This window comes from Protobothrops mucrosquamatus, unplaced genomic scaffold, assembly GCF_001527695.2.
Source record: "Protobothrops mucrosquamatus isolate PMUCROS unplaced genomic scaffold, P.Mucros_1.0 scaffold1151, whole genome shotgun sequence".
Taxonomy (NCBI): domain Eukaryota; kingdom Metazoa; phylum Chordata; class Lepidosauria; order Squamata; family Viperidae; genus Protobothrops; species Protobothrops mucrosquamatus.
The window spans coordinates 52,583-69,850 of NW_015387366.1; the positions used below are offsets into that span (position 1 = coordinate 52,583).

The following is a 17,268-nucleotide window of genomic DNA, read 5'->3' on the forward strand; positions in this document are numbered from 1 at the left end:
AGGTGCTTTTTCAAGAGGCAACTGGACTTTCTTGTTTTTTTTAAAAAAAACGTTTTGCTTCTCATCCAAGAAGCTTCTTCTTCAGCTCTGAAGAAGCTTCTCAGATGAGAAACAAAACGTCTTCAAAGAAAAACAAGAAAGTCCGGTTGCCTCTTGAAAAAGCACCTTTAGGATTCCCTTTTTTTTAGCATTGCCATGGATTTCAAGAAGACTGGTTTTTGTTTTTTTAAACTTTATTACTTATATAAAAATGAAATCATATGTTACTGTTAATCTTATATTGAATGAAGATATATAAAATGAAGATACATAGGCTATAGCTTCAACGTCTTAGGCATTTCATGCAAAAGAGGACAGATTTTCTTAAGCAAGTATTTTTGAAAATATTCATATTGGCTTGCATTTTCTCTCCCAGATGCTCCTAGAAATTACTTAAAGTAAGCAAGCACTTGATGAATTCCTCCTACGGTGCGTATGGTGGTGGCAACAGGCTGCTGGAGCTCTTATCATAGGCTGGTGGGGCATCTGGCACCTGTGTCAATGAAAATTGAGTAAGGGACAAGTTAATAATACGCAAAGGAAAATAAAAGCTTCAAAATTCCCAATGCTAATAATCCTCCACCATTATCAATTTCCAGAGGCACAACTGAGCTAGTTTTTAGCAGTCAATATGTCAAGGAGTTATGCAAGTTATATATTATTGCATATATTTCATGATTAATATTCATCAATTGTTGTAAGCATTCCTTGTAAGAAATAGTTTGTGTTCCGGTTGGTAGCTGGAAGTGTGTGTGTGTGTGTGTGTGTGTGTGTGTGCACATGTGCGCACCATTGGTTGGTTTCTAATATAAAATTATGCTTCTCTGTTCATCTAAGAGACAACCAAGAGTTTAAGTTAAAGATTTCATTGTTCAATAATCAACCTTTAAATAAAAAAACCCCTACGATTCCCAGGAATAATCTTCTACATAAGGAGTCCCCAACTCCCAGGCCACGGCCCATTACCAGATTGTGGCCTGTTTGCAACTGGGCTGTGCTACCGGCAGACGAGCATGTTGATGCACACGCAGTTCCACTTGCACAAGCGATGGGTGCTCATGCTCACGCATGAGTTCCATTTGTGTGAGTGGTGGGCGGGTGCACCTGCTGCTTGAACAAATGGAGCTCCACGCATGAGCGTGCACACCTGCCACTCACACAGAACCATCCCCTCCCACCTGCCAGGCTGCCAAGCCAGAAAGGTTGCGGACTGCTGTTCTACAGAATAGACCAACAGTCACTAGTTGCCACAAGTCCCACATAGAACCATATTTATCATCAGTATAGCTAACAGTCAATGATTTTCCTTTTCATGGGCCTTGGATAATAGACCTCTGCTTGTGTAAAATAAACTTAAACCAACTACCAAACAACAGAATGCCACTGTGGTACAATCATAGAGACCCTGTCCAAATCTATCTCTATCATTTAGAGGACCTAAGCTACTAAGCTTTCCATTGGAGAAACTGGATAAACTAGAGAAAATAATAAATTAATTGGATGCAATTGACGACAAAAGGACAAGCCCAGAAATCAACAGAATATTTCAAGTGCCCAGACTATCTTGTCACTGACCTCAAGGTGGCAGCTTAAGAAAAGGAATTTCAAAAATGAATTTAGTAACTACTTAGCTGAATTAGAACAGTCTAGCTGAATTAGAATTCAAAGATTTAACACAATTTCTTATAGATTAAACAAACTCTATACATTTTGACTGACAATACAAGGATGTCTGACTTAACTAACTACTTTTTAGTTCTGGCTACTTAGATAAATCTGTTTCTTTTTCCCATCCTGCCCTTCTCTTTCTCTTGTCCTCAAACCTCTGTGAATATAGAAGATCGCCATGTGTGAATATTCTGAAAAGAAAACCCTCCATGGAGGGTCCTGCTTCCCCAAACAATCGCTCCATTTCCACATGCCCCATACGCACCCAAACACTTTTCACGCAAACAAAGAACTGACGGAGACTGGAAGCTTCGAATGCTTGCAAATGGGGTGCTTGGGAACAAAGCTCATCGCGGCCGCAACCGGGCAGGCCAGGCGATGAGCGGAGCGCTCTGCCAGTGTCGCCACCGCTTCCCCCTTGGAGCTGCAAGTGCGAGGCAGTGCCTGTCTCCTTTAAGCCCATTGAGGCTCCAGTCTGGGCGCTTAGGGTTAAATAGTGCGCAGCTGTTGCTGGTGGGGCCATTCTGGGGGGATTCTGCTCTTGCTGTTGCTGCTGGGCCGCCCCCTGCCACTGCCTCCCAAGCTCCACCTTCACCCGCTGCCCAGCCAGACAACGCATTGGGCAATTGCAAGAAGGCTGCAGCTCATTGGCTTGCCTGCTGGGTAGAACCTGCCTCAGTGCCCATACTAGGAATGGATGGTGCTTGGGGGGGCAGTCTGCAAAGGAGGGGGTGGAGGAGAGGGGATGCCACCATTGCTGCTGCTGGCACCATGGAGAGGGTGCACAGAGGAGACCCTTGGGGACTTCGCAGGAAAGTGAGTGCCTGCCTGGCGCGGGGGCACAGGAGATGCAAGTTGCAGGAATCGGGATGCCACATTGGGGAGCCGGAGGTGTCCGTGGAGCCACTTCATCTCTGGGGCTCTTCTGATGATGGGTCTGCTCAGGGCGGCTGGGAGGAAACTTCAAAGTGGCGCAGAGGGGAGCTGTTGTCGCCGCCACAAGGTGAGGCAGGGCAGGAGCCCACATGGCTGCCCGCTCACTCCGTCCCACCACAAGGTGAGGTGAGGCAGGTAGTGGGGCAAGGGGGCTCTGGCTGCAGGGGCCCTGAGGTGTGGGGGTGGGGGCATGTGGATCAGCTCCACCCCTCCTACCTGCCTGGCCTCACTCATGGCGGTGGCACCGGTGTGACACGCACTCTTCTGCCCCTTTGCAGCAGCAAGCAACCAGACGGTGGGACAGAATGGGCGGGCTCTTAATTAGGGCTTATTTTGGGGGTAGGGCTTATATTAGGCACATACGTAAAAATCAGGCTAGGGCTTATTTTCGGGATAGGTCTTATTTTCAGGGAAACACGGTATATATGTGTATTGCATGCTAGGAGCAATGGATACAGACAGAATTTTTATTTTTTTATTATTATTATTTTTATCAATCTATATCCAGCCCAAACTTCTCATTTTAGGACATGTATCTCTCCTAACTCTCTTTTTAAACTGACTGTCTAAATCAGGGGTGTCAAACTGCCGGCCCGCAGGCCGGATGCGTCACGTAGAAGCCGCGCCCACCCCATTGCCGGCAATGGCAAAACTGGCCCGATACGTTGCGCGATGTCACATGATGTCGCGAGTTTGACATGTCTGGTCTAAATTGTACCCTCCTGAAGCATTTATCAAAAGTAATGATAAGCAATATCTTACCACGTGACTATCGCTGCTGGTGTAGTCCCGCAAGGGCAATTTGGAGTCACTGAAGGAGCTTCTGCCTTTTGAGTTGGACAGAGGGGCCAATCCAAAATTCTTACTCTTTGGCACAAAGACAAATATTAGAAAGAGTTCAGCAGAACAGAAAGGCAGGGTATTAATAAAACAAATGAATAGAAAAGGAGGCAAAAGGGTTCTTGAAATGCAAGGAGGAAAACATATTGTAACATAAGGAGAACAGTTTAGGCTAAGTCTGGTTTTACATGTGAGGCAAATATAAGATTGTCTACAATGCCAGTTGGAACATCCATTCAATTTCTCTTCTACTGTCTATTCTGCATTAACCTAAAGAGTCCTTGTGCCACATACAAAAGCAGATTCTCCTTTCTCTAGTCAAATGTTGTCAGACTATAACTGCTAAAATGACTTTAAATTGTGGCTGATGAATTCTTGGGAATTTCATGTGTAAGAAGAAAGATGGGCTTTAAATATACTAACTTTTTAGAAACACTTTTCAGCAAGAAGGGATAATACATTCCTGATTATGTTAATGCAAAATGGTTAACTTTTCCATGGCTATTGAGTAACTCGACTCATAGCTGCATTTATGCTCAGGCTCAGCATCATGGCTGTGGATCAAATGTTTCCAACCTGAAGGCCCGTGGTTCAATTCGCTTTAAAATTTGTGTGCAGCTCTCAGCCATCCAAATTTACCAGCAAACTATAATTTTTCATATTACAGCAACAAGAAAATATTGAATATATTGAAGTAATTGTTATTTCAACATATTCTTAATTAAATCAAATTTGATTTGTGACTGAATCTAATTTGTTACACCATCCCAGACACTTCCAATTTGCTTCCAGGTACAATTCAAAGTACTGGTTGTTACTTGCAAATTCCTACATGGGATGGGGCCAGCACATTTAAGAGACTGCCTTATTCCCAGAGTTCCTATCAATTCCATCAGATTGACTAGAGGAGCATGCTCCAGATCCATCTTTTTGGGATTGTTATAAAATGGGACCCAAAGAATAGCTGGACCTCACTCTAGAGCAGTGATGGCGAACCTTTTAGAGACCGAGTGCCCAAACTGCAACCCAAAACCCACTTATGTATCATCGAGTGCCAGGTGGGCATGGCCCATTGGGTGGGTGTGGCCAATTGGGTGGGCATGACCCATTGGGTGAGCGTGGCTGCGGTGGTAACGGCAGACTGGGTGGGACTAAAAAGTTCAATCAATAAATTCCAACTTTGCGAGATCTTTTTTCCCCCCACGAGAAGTTGAAATTGATTGATTGAACCTTTTTTTTTTTGCACACAGCAGCGGAGGCCTAAAGCAAAAAGGTTTTATAAAACCCAGCTGAAGGCCTAGGACTGGGGCAACGGTGCACGTGCCCACAGAGAGGGCTCTGCGGGCCACCTGTGGCACGTGTGCCATAGGTTTGCCACCACGGCTCTAGAGTATCATACTGCCATGAGATTTGACTGGCCCCAACTCTATTCCTCTTTCAGAAAGCCTTGAAGACCTGGTAATATCCCTTTACATGTGTGTGTGTGTATATATATATACATCACACAAATATATATAACACAAAGGGATTCCCAAATGCACCATTCACCGTGTGTGTGTGTGTAACTTTGAACATGTTCTCCACAAAATCAATCAAGTTTCATGCTAACTGAGCTACCCATCTTGTCCAGATGTAGCGAACAAGATTGTGACTGACTCAGTTAAGCACATTGTGTGAATGTAATTACAAAAAGATTCTTAAACAGCTCCAGAATGTATTTCCTTTGGCAATGATCCGTTACAGAATATTTTTATGTATCAAGGAAAAATAGAAACATCACCTGAATCAGATGGTATGGATTCTAAGCAGGCTTGAGTTTAGCATATTTTGTAGAAAGTAAAAAGTGTTCAAACAGGTGGGTCTAATGAATAATACAATAAGAAGGCAGTTTATGCTTACCAGAAGCCTTGTGTAACCACTGTGCCTTTTGCAACACCAACATCCAACAATCAGCAAAACTGCAAGAAGAACTATTAGAATTGCAATACCTGCAGCCCTGTTGAAAAAGACAAATAGATCTAATTACTGCTAAGAATCTGGAATAACTATTCTACGTTTCAAAGGTACATGCAGGGAAAAAGTGACTTCATACTTTACAAAAGATAGTTTTATCATTTAATTGGACATAAAATAACAGTTGTTATTAATAACAACATAGTTTTATAAGGAACGTATTAATATTCAAATGAATTCACAAAAATTTCATTTATCTAGGAAAAAATATACACAGAAACTTGTGGTCAGTTAGGAGCAAAGGAATAAAGTGGAGTTTTGATTACTGCAATTGGTTTAGTGCATGGAGCTCGAGTATCTTTATAAATATGAAATTCTTGGTGTTTCATATAAAATGCTAAGTAAGACATGATGTAGTTAGGACTAGTGCAACATTCAGAGACCAGCCATGGGTTAAATTGTAGTTAAGAATTACAAATTTAATCTTAATTACAAACCATCATCTGTCATAGATTTATTTATGTTATTTCCTGGTCCAATATATCAATCACAGGGGGTGTTAATTTGTGATTAATTCCATGTTCTGTCCTTCAAAGATAGAGACTGGAAGCTGAAGCAACACCCGACTGAAATTCCTCTAGCTGTGATATCTCTATTAATCTGTCTATAACTCTACAGGAAGGTGTGAAAAGGTGTGTGACAAGGTGTGGAGGGAAACTCAGCCTGTGTCTGTGGGTTTACTGCACTGTATTATATTATCTGTTATAATATTGTATATTCTGTTATTGTATTTTTGTTGTACATGCTGTTAATTGCCAGTGAGGTGATACTGTATATAAATTACATACATACCTATTTATTTTATTAAATAGAATTATTTATCAACTATTAAAAAAATCAGGAAACGTGTGCCAGTGCCTTGATAGGCCAGACCAAGAAATCAACCTTACAGGAAGGCTGAAACTATTTTAATTGAGAAGCTTGCAAATCTGATTGTGCTGTACCCCTTCTCCTTTCTTATATTCTTGTGAATTAGGGAAGTGGCTGTCTCAGCCACTTACAAATGTTGTCAGCCTATTGTGGGCTTAAGACATGTTTTTCCCTTCATTGCTTTGATAACAGAGCTCACATATCTCTATCAGGCTCTTCTTTCTTATTCTCTACAACTAACTAACCACTATAAAATAGCCTGTAATCTTGCACAAATGTGGATAACAGTTGTATTTCCTGGTGCTGAAATGCTGGGTAGGTGGCTTATCCATAGTTAGTTCATAGTATAATCTAGCACAGTGGTGGCGAACCTATGGCACTGGTGCCAGAGGCGGCACTCAGAGCCCTCTCTGTGGGCACACGTGCCATTGCCCCAGCTTTGCCTCCCCCCACGACCCCCTCACCAGCAGCCCCCCTGGAGGAGAGTCGCCCCCAAGCGTGGCCCACGCGGAGCAGCACAGCCAAGGACATGGCAGCCAGGCAGCGTAGACAAGACTCTGCCCTCATGCCTCATCACACACAGTTGATGCTGCAGGGCGCAGGCAGAGGGCATGGCCGCGATGGTGCTGCTGGGCTGCCTGGGCGATCTGTGGCAGGCCCTGGAGGCAGTGAGTGGCCCTGGAGGCAGGTGGGGTGGGGCGGGGCAGGGGGTGGAGCGGGGGCAGGGCCAGTTTTTGGGCACTCGATCTCTAAAAGGTTCACCATCACTGATCTAGCATAAACTTTGTCAGGGCTTTTTTTGTCATAGAACGCCCAGACCGGAGTTCCGGCATCTTTTTTGGATGGAACCTTATAGGGTAGGCAAGGCGGGTTGTATGACGTGTGTAAGTTCCGGCACCTTTTTTTTTTTTTAGAAAAAAAGCACTGAACTTTGTTATATATTTTCAGTCCCACAACAAAGTGGGTAGCCATTGTTAAATGCCTCTGCAATTCCACAAGTGAACCATATGTAGTACCAGGGAGTCAAAATAGGACAAAAAGAAGAAAAGCACTCACTTCTGTTGCCCTTTCCCCAAATGAAAAGCACATATTTCAAACTGAATTTTTTTTAAAAAAAATTGTTCCCAAATGCTTACTCTTCTGCAGAAAGAGAAGTATACCCCTTCCCTCTACCAAAGTTGCCATCTAGGTAATGTTCTCCCCTAGGCATCTTGCTTTGTTCAGGTCCCACCTAAAAAAACAGATAGAGCAATGCCTGGTCTGTACAATATATTTCCACAAGGTTTTTGAAATGAAATGCAAAAATACAGTAACTATAGCACAAGCATCATCATGCCATGTTCTCATCCTCAGTCTTTTGAGGCAATCTCTTTAGATGTTTCTGTTTTAAAGTATTGTTTTCCTCCTTTTCACCAACTTCTTTTTATTAGGGTTATGACCTAGCAGGCTTTATCAATGTTATGGTTGGTGCTGTGGTCAAGAGTGGGAATGGTATAAGGCAGTAGTAGTGAACCTATGGCACTCAGAGCCCTCTCTGTGGTCACGCACACCAACACCAGCAGCAGGTCCATTAGGCCAACGCCGCTGCCCAGAACAGCAACCCTGCCCAGCACAAAGGAGGTTAAGCGGCCGGCTAGCAAGCTCAAGTAAAGATGGTAGAGCACCCCCATGCAAGCCAAAGGCCACCCCGAGCAGGGAAAGCTGGATCCCTATTGGTGCCATGCCCCCCCCAGTCCCAGCTAGGATTGCGTGCCTCTCCCCCATCTCTGCTGGGTCTGGGTGGCCATGACGCTGATGGGGATCTGGCTTTCCCTGCTCAGAGTGGCTTTTTGTTTGCTGGCCCTGGGCGTGCTCTACCACCTCTATGCAGGGCTTCCTAGCTGACTGCTTCATCTCCTTTGTGCTGGGCTGGCCTGCAGCTCTGAGCAGTGACCTAATGGACCTGTGCGAGCAGCTGGCAGCCGCGGTAGGTACTGAGGTGCACGAGAGGAATGCGTTCCACCTGTGGTGAGTGCACGGGGGCCGACAGCATCCGGTACAGGGGCTGTATAGCCTGCTGTGAATACTGGGTCAGCCCTCCAGCAGCAGCACTGTGGTGGCACCGGCAGCACATGAAGTTGGGGGAGCACATGATGTGGACTGCCAAACACACCTACTCCGTCTCATTTCCTCAGCCTCCTCATGAGTCTTGCCCTTGGCCCACCAGTGGAGTGCATTCCCCTCACACACCTCGGTACCTACTGCGGTCGCCAGCCACTCACGCAGGTCCATTAGGCTGCCACCCAGAGCTGCAGGCCCGCCCAGCACGAAGGAGGCAAAGCAATCGGCTAGGAAGCCCCGCATAGAGGTGGTAGAGCACACCCAGGGTCAGCAGGCAAAAGGCCATTCCGAGCGGTAAAAGCCAGATCCCCATTGGCGTCATGGCCACCCAGGCCCAGCAGAGATGGGGGGGAGGCATGTAATCCTAGCTGGGACTGGGGGGCCATGGTGCCAATGGGGATCTGGTTTCCCAACTCGGGGAGGCCTTTAGCTTGCTGGGTGTGCTCTACCACCTCTACTCCTTTGTGCTGGGTGAGGCTGCCGCTCTGGGTGGTGGCGGCGGCCTAATGGATCTGTGCAAGCTGCTGGCGGCAGCCTGAGGTGGGGCCAAGGTGTGTCAGGTGCTCGAGGTGAACAGGCTCCACATGCAGGCCAAGGGGAAGATCTGCGAGGGGGCCGAGATGACCAGCAGTGACCTGCTCTCCAACTGCAAGCAAAAACAGATGGGATGGACTACGTGCGTCTGGCAGTCTGCATCACGTGGCTCCCCTTTCCCTTACTCCACCTGCTGCTGGAGGGCTGGCAGTGGGCTGCAGAGCCCCAGAGTGTGCCAGTCAAGGGGCCGAAAGGGTGTGGCTGCTGACAGACACCATCGGCCCTCATGCGCTCACTGGCCTCTGTGTGCGGGGGCCGATTGTGTCAAGCAGCAGCCACCCTGGCCCATGCTTCGCCTTGCCTTGCCCCATGGCAATGGCACCCCCTCCCTGCCCTCTGCCTCACCTCGCCTCGCCTCACCCCACAGGATGAACCTCCTGCCCACTGCCCCACCTGCCAGAGACTCCCTGGATCTCCTCCAAATCTTCCTGGTCCCACAGGCGTCCCCCCCACGAGCAACATTGAGGTGGCCACACCCACCCAGTCTGCCATGACCACTGCAGCCACACCCACCCAGTGGGCAATGCCTCCCGCCCCCCCTGAGGGCACCACACTGCTGATGCAGCCTGGCACTTTGCGATAAATAAGTGGGTTTTGGGTTGCAGTTTGGGCACTCGGTCTCTAAAAGGTTCGCCATCACTGGTATAAGGACACCTGCCTTGGTTAGACTAGAAGGCCTCCAAGGTCCCTTCCAGCCCTATGATTCTATGATTTCTATCAGCTACTTCAGGCTTTTGCTCCTCCTCATTTCCAGTTGCTCGAGAATGGTCCATGGTAATTTTGCCTTGGATCTTAGGAGAAATGAGACACTCGGCTCCCACAGAAACATCTCCTCCCATCATCTCTGCCTGGGGCTTTCCGAAATGCTTGTTAGAGCTTGTGCAGACGCCTCATAAAGACAGCTTTTGTGCTTTTGAAAAAGTATTATACTGCCCACTCTTGTTTAGAGAATGCTAATTTGATTCTGCCCAGAAGGCTGTTTTCATTTTAAAAAGAAAAAAAAAAGCTACGTGATAATTAGCTTGATCATACAAACAAGGATTGATTTTGTTCATGTATTTCAGAGAGGTGACACATAGAACGTATGATCTGCACGCTGAATGCAACAATTCAATTAAAAATGAAACAATTCACAGAAGAATGTGAAAGGCCTTTACTTACCGAGAAAACTGGAGAGAAGCTTCCAATCAATTCAAGCTTGGTGGACAAAGGCTTTCTAATCAGTATCAGAAAGACAAATACAAGACTATAGGTTAGATCAGGGGTAGTCAACCTTGGCTCTTTTATGACTCGTGGACTTCAACTCCCAGAATTCCTGAGCCAGCTAAGCTGGCTCAGGAATTCTGGGAGTTGAAGTCCACGAGTCATAAAAGAGCCAAGGTTGACTACCCCGGATTAGATCTTGCAATTAAGTTTTGCTGTCAAGAGCAGATTATTCAGTTTTTGATGCTATCTGAATTTAAAACCCCTTTTATTGATAAACTGAAGAAATATAGATAACAGATATAACAGATAAAAGGATTTCAGATCTTATGAATAAAGCTTCTGATAAATCTGGGACAACTGCACCAGACTGATGTTTTTGTAACCATATCTCGTAATGTATTTAATGTGGAACGGAACAATTGTGTCTGTACAGGGAAATAAAATACATATAGACAAGATTAAGTGCCCATGCTACAATAGAACCAATTTCTCTCTTTTTGCATGTTCTGTGTAACTCTCTAAATCTGATCCAGAAAGTGGCTTGAGCAGATATGGGGACATAGGAGAAACTGTGGTGAAGGAACATAGAAAAAACCCATAGCTTGAACAGAAATACACTCATTTCATTTTGTATATATCCTGTAATCAAGGAGTAGTAATGAGCTTCATTACGATATGTTTTCTCTAATGTCATCATCTCTCAAACTTTTTACTGGATTTGTTTTGCTGTTGTTTGTATGAATACCCAAAGAAAATTAATCATCCATACTAAATCAAGCTGAATGGTTTAATTTAATTTATATGGCTTCAGCCTTAGAAAAATATATACACACTTGGGTTAGCCGCAGTTACGCTATGTAAATCCAATTAAAGGCAGTAAAGAGGCTAACATTTTGCAAGATCAGAATACAAAACAGCTTTCATTCATTTAACTTTATTTCAAACACAAACACAGATCAGACAATTAAAAAGCAGAAACAAACAAAAGCACCATAAAAATGGTTTGGCTATGTGCTATTTATGGTACATAGTATTCTCAGCATGTTAGTTTTAATATTAAATTTTAAAACACTAAAACCTAAATAGCCTAAAAACAAAAGTGTGGTATTGTTTAATAGCAAAGTAGTAAATTATGCACCGAAGTAAAATAGTGACTCCACCAATTGCAGTTTTCTTTTTTAAAAAAACCCATCAAATTTATTTTTCACAAATAAGGAATCTTATAAAGCTGAAATTTAATATAAAACCTAGTAAACAAACATTCTCAATCTTACCAGGTCCTATACATCCAGGGTCTGGCTGAGCGATGAAAGTTTTTCTCATTTTTCCTTAGGATTAGCTAACTCTCATGACTATCACGAGTGAATTCCTGGCAATGCAGCTTTTGATCACTATAATAAGCATGATTTAGCTATAAAATGGCTTTTATTCTTCAGTCTAACTTCTTCCCCCACTAGTTTAAACAACTTAATGTTAAGTCATTTTCCTTAACCTGATGTTTTCCAGATGATCTGTCGGGGCATTTTGGGGGACATCTAGAGAAAACAATCTGGAGAAGATGGTTTTGGCCCTATAATATGGTTGCCACTATTGCTACTGGCTGCAAGTAACCTAAGCTTGTTTTTTTTGTTTTAATCTAATAGTTCTGCTCTTTAGCCTAAGCTTGTATTCTTGTTGTTTTAAATTATTAATTGTGGTTCTCAAGGTGGGCCATACTTCTAGGGGGGCACAGTCTTTATGAGATACAGTTTAGCTTCATAAACAGGGAAAATGGCAAAGTACCTTTTCCTGGCTAGCAGCAATTATAAAAGGATGGTCATAGAGGTAAATGAAGGGGCTATGAACAAAAAAAGGATAGGAACCCCTGTTTTAGAGTATAGAGGAATCAACTCGGTTTTTCACTTGCCCAACTTTCAGATATGTGAAGACTGCTACTATATCTCCCCTCAGTTGTCTCTTCTATAAATTGAACTTACCTAAATCCTCACAAGGCTTCATTTCCAGACCCCTTATAATCTTTATAACCACTAGCTCCAGCTTCTCACTCTCTGTTTTGAAGTGTGGTGTTCAGAACTGGATGCCATACTCCAACTGGGTCTGACCAATGGATAGACAGAAACAATTATGTTCTGTGATCTGACAGTGTTCTCTCTGTATCAGTTGCTTTTGAGCAGATCATAATTAGTAGCCACAAAGAAGAGGATCTAGGTCTAAGATGAAGAACAAAATTACTTCTCCCTGCAAGCGGACAGTTCCATTCATGCTTGGAAATATCATATGCTCCTAATTTAGACAACAAAATCATAAACCTAATTGGCAATTTGCAGGAGGTAAAAAAAAGATAAAGATACCTTGGAGTTGAGGAAGAGCCATGCCATTTTCTTGGCAACAGCAAGGAAAAAGTTCGTTCTTTGGGGGCTGTTCAACTCCAACCACCAGCTCCAGCATTCCCTAGGATTCCTCCATGTAAGTATTAAGGAAGTCTGGCTCTTCTTGTTGAGCTAGTTTTTGCTTTGTTCTGAATTCTAGTGTTTGTGACTATGATCCGATAGTAGCCTATTTTAACCTAAAAAGGAGTTAGCAGCAATATCAAGATTCCTAGTTTGGACAAAAACAATGGATATGGGATGTTGTAAGCAACAGTCATCCAACAAGGAAGAAGGAAGCTGGAAGATAATAGATCATTTGCATTATCTTGTATTAAGGCTTCCTGAATGTATTGGACTTCATTCCAGGTGGATACAGCAACCTACCTTGTAGAGCTGTTCTTGTAGGGAAAATAGATGAAGAGAGCCCTAGTATAGGGGTCCCCAACCCTCAGTCTGTGGACCACTACCGGGCCGCGGCATGCCAGCTACCAGTCCACACAAACAAGCAAGGTCCCCATCCACGGGATGCAGGCAACACACAAAACATGCACCCTACGGTCCGCGGAAAAACCTCTTTCCACGGAACTGGTCCCTGGTGCCCAAAAGGTTGGGGACCTCTGCCCTAGTAGCTCCTAAATTAAAGGTGGGATATAAAACAAATAAGCAAATACATCTAACTTGTAAGACAATGGTTCTGTCCATTTCTGCATGGGAATAAATTCAACTGAACTACAGACATTTCTCTGTAATATATAATTAGCTATATTTTATTAATTAATGCAATTTATATGCTGCCACTTCCTGTAGAAGTGACTCTGGGAAGCTATATAGTCTTTTTGCACTGATGATCATACGTAAGATGGAAGCACAAAAGATTTGAACAACTGAGTGGCCAATTGGTATCATTTTCATTTCCTGAATTTTTAGTACGAGCTCTGGGAGTTGGCATTAATGTTCAAAAATGAATTTCCTCATTGGTGAGTGTTTGTGGTACTGTTGAAAGCTTTTTGTATCCTTTTTTCATAACTCTCATAAAAGAATGTGGACCAGATTTGGTTTACATATACATAAACAGTTCTTTGTCAATGTTAACAGCACATAGTCACAAATAACCCATGTGACAATATAACTAATACGTTCATATCTTGCCAGGGGCTGATTTAACATTCAGAGCATTTAAGATTCTAAATGTCAGTGGTCTGCTTTTCTTGTGTGCAGTGAGAAATCACTATCAATGCAAAGTCAACCAAGTTGACCATTTCATAATATTGAATTATTGAACCTGATCTTAGGTAGGCTTAACAAGGCAATTCTGTCCATGCCTATTTTAAGGTAAGCTACACTAAGATCAAAAGGAGATACTCCTGTGATGGCTAAGAGCACCAGTGTTCCTGCAAAGATCTCCTTGCAGCCTCTCATTAATTTTTAAAAAAATTATATTCCCTTTAATTCTAAAAAAGGGAAATGGAAATGCTTTTGATATTTAACATACATCACTGTTAGTGTCTGGCAGTTTTTACCATACCAGGAAGAATCAACCAACTTATATCTAGTATTGGAGATGTGTGTACAGCATCCATGAAACTGTTAGAAAAAAAGACTGATAACTTATTTACTGAGAAATAAATTAATGGGTTTGTAAAAAACTTTTTTTCATGCTGTATAAGGGCTTCAATACAGTAGTCCTTGACTTATGACAACTGAGCCCAGAATTTATGCTGCTAAGTGAGAAATTTGTTACGTGAGTTTTGCCCCATTTTATGACTTTTCTTGCTACATTTGTTAAATGAATCACTGCAGTTGTTAAATTAATAACACGGTTCTTAAGTAAATCTGGATTCCCCATTGACTTTGCTTGTCAGAAGGTCGCAAAAACTGATCACATGACCCTGGGACACTGCGACCGTCGTAAATATAAACCAGTTGTCTAGCATTTGAATGTAAATCATGTGACCATGGGGATGCCGCAACACTCATAAGTGTGAAAAATGGCCATAAGTCACTTTTTTCAGTGCTATTATAACTTCAAATGGTCACTAAATGAACTGTTGTAAGACAAGGACTACCTGTCCCTAGCATCAAATAGAATACATATAAAGGCTTTTAAGTTTCATTTGATTTAGTTTACTTGATTTGCCAGGTCTCCTAGGATATTTTTAATTCCAAGTCTAGCCTACCGCCCGGGATATCTCAATAACTTCCCATACAAATACAGATAGTCCTCGAAGTATGACAGGCCGTTTGATGATTGTTCGTTGTTACAAATGCACCCTAAAAGTGGACTTACAACAGGGGTTCAAAATTGCAACCAACAAGAGGCTCTGCATGTGACCTGGATTTAGTCACTCCTGAAGCGGCAGCCATTTTTAGTCCTGTGACTTCCCTTTTGGACTCAGAAGTCGTCCGAGGTTATGGCAAGCATTTTCCGTGATCCACGTGGTCATGCACAGTTTTTTCCGCCCTAGTCACGTTACCAATTAAGGTCTGGAGATATTGCAGCTGGCATGCTTTTTTTCCCTCCTCATTGATGCCACCTGGAGAGGGGCAGAGTGAATCTCTCCTTGCTGCTCTTGTTGCATCTTTCCTTGCTGTTGTCTTGAGGACTGGAGTGGTATAGTTGCCCTTATTAAGTACTTTAACATTTTTCTTTTTCATTGAAGTATGTATTTGTTTATAAGCACTTTACAAAGATAAAGCTTTTTTTCATTACTGTGTCTGCTTGTGTTTGCTTGCATAAATACTAGCCAGCGTCTACAGAAAGTATATTTGGTACTGTAAAGTTCCTTTGCATTCGATTATACTGTTTGTTTGCATGTATTTCAAAATTGTTTTCATAAAATCCCTTTGCATTCTACAGTACTGTGTTTATCTTTGTTTACATGTACTTTGGGATTACTGCAGAAATGCTAGCAAACATACAGAAAGTAAAGGTATTGTAAAGTTCTTTATCATTCTACAATACTAGGTTTATTTGCTTTTGCTTTTCAGGATTAGTGTGTACTACTGTAGACTGCTTGTAGAACAGCTGATGGGCAGGCGGTAGCAGTACCCTCCAGAGGGTCCACACTGGGGAGCTCTACAAATTCACACACACACACACACACACACACACACACACCGCCCCAATTTAAGTCTGGGCACCTGCCTGGAGGCATTGCAGTTCGGAGGTGAAGGGCTGCCTCATCTTGCCAGAACAGTGATGAGGGGGCGGAAGTGGTTCCTCCAGAGGTGAAGCAAGCAGCAAGTCCAATCTTTGTTCACATAATAACCCATATGATTCATTTATCAGCAAGGTTAATATGTTATAAACATGAGTCTGGTGCATTTTATGACTTCTGACTCTAATGGGCAGGCTCCACCAGGATCATACCTCAAGGACCATCCCTAGGTCCCGTTGATTTGCTTTCTCAATGAGCCAAAGTCAGCTAGAGACAGTATTTGATTATCCCTCTAAATACCAATAGGGAGCATAACTGAAAAAGACGTATTATGTATCCAGCAGTGTTCTTCTTATATAGTATGTTCCTTCTGAATTAGCATGACCAGTTAACCAAGTGATTTGAGACGGTCCATACAAGATAACCTCCATGTGTTTCTTGCCATCAGCCAACTAGATCTAGAAACAAAATCAATAGGCAGTGGGAAAGAAGTCTTTCCATTGTCCTCATTCCCTGCTTTCAGATATTGAAAATGGAAGACTATAGGGACATGGCACTAGCCAGGGGATATTCTCAAGAGCCTTTTTCTAAGATGCCCACTTTCCTGTGTCTGGATGACCTGCAGACATTGAAATGATTAAAGCAATAACAATAAAAGGCAGCTGCACTGATGGGGAAAACAACATCAAATATTATTTATTCAGCAAATGTCAGTTTCACTCACCAGACAAGGTGATTAGTAGGGTCCATACCTACTATCCTAACCCAGATCTGAAGTGCCTTTCTAAAAGCCGACAAGGTTGGGGCCATTAAGGAACTGAGAGGATTAGGAAGAGGGAATTAATGTACAGTACTCTACTGAGCAGGCATGGCAATGGAAGAAAAGTGCCTCCTAGCTGCCATCAGATGACATTGCTTTATTGGGACCTGACCCATACTGACCAAGCTTGTTAAATCTTATGAGATGGGCAAAGCTAATTGGGGAAGGGCAGTCCTGCAGATATCCAAGCTCTGTGCCATGAAGGATATTATAAATTCCCCCCCGACACTTTGAATTGCACCTAGAAACCCACTGGTAACTAACGCAGCTTATGAAGTAGCCCTACAGTATTACATTAGTGTACTGGGGTATTGAGTGAGGTTTTCGTGTTCTGGGTGTCAAGAAACTTTCTGTACAGGTAGTCCTTCACTTATGACCACAATTGAGAATTTCTGTTGTTAAGCAAAGCAATTATTAAGTGAGTTATACCCAATTTTACGACCTTTTTTATCATGATGGTTAAGTGAATCACAAGCCATTATTAATAACACAGTTGTTATGCAAATCTGGCTTCCCCATTGACTTTGTTTGTCAGAAGCTATTGTACCTGGGAAGGTCACAAATGGCGATCACATGACCCAAGGACAGGACAACCATCCTAAATATATGGCAATTACCAAGTGCTTGAATTTTGATCATGTGACCATGGGGATAC

At 43.1% G+C, this 17,268-nt stretch overlaps 1 protein-coding gene across 1 annotated transcript; it reads right to left on the reverse strand.

Moving 5' to 3' along the window:
• Positions 1 to 448: 448 nt before the first annotated feature.
• MLANA (melan-A) lies at positions 449 to 7,576 on the reverse strand. The gene is made up of 4 exons (XM_029284972.1): positions 7,503 to 7,576; positions 5,383 to 5,479; positions 3,406 to 3,510; positions 449 to 532 (listed from the first exon to the last, which is right to left on the reverse strand). The coding sequence occupies exons 1-4, from the start codon at positions 7,574 to 7,576 to the stop codon at positions 464 to 466; spliced, it is 345 nt and encodes a 114-aa protein (XP_029140805.1). The 3' UTR covers positions 449 to 463.
• Positions 7,577 to 17,268: the final 9,692 nt, after the last annotated feature.

Excerpts from the sequence above, each read along its gene's own strand:
- MLANA (XM_029284972.1), bottom strand. The coding sequence starts at position 7,576 with ATGCCTAGGGGAGAACATTACCTAGATGGCAACTTTGGTAGAGGGAAG. Across the intron at positions 5,480-7,502 it reads ACTTCTCTTTCTGCAGAAGA|GGCTGCAGGTATTGCAATTC; the intron begins GTAAGCATTTGG and ends CTTTTTCAACAG. Across the intron at positions 533-3,405 it reads CCAGCAGCGATAGTCACGTG|GTGCCAGATGCCCCACCAGC; the intron begins GTAAGATATTGC and ends TCATTGACACAG.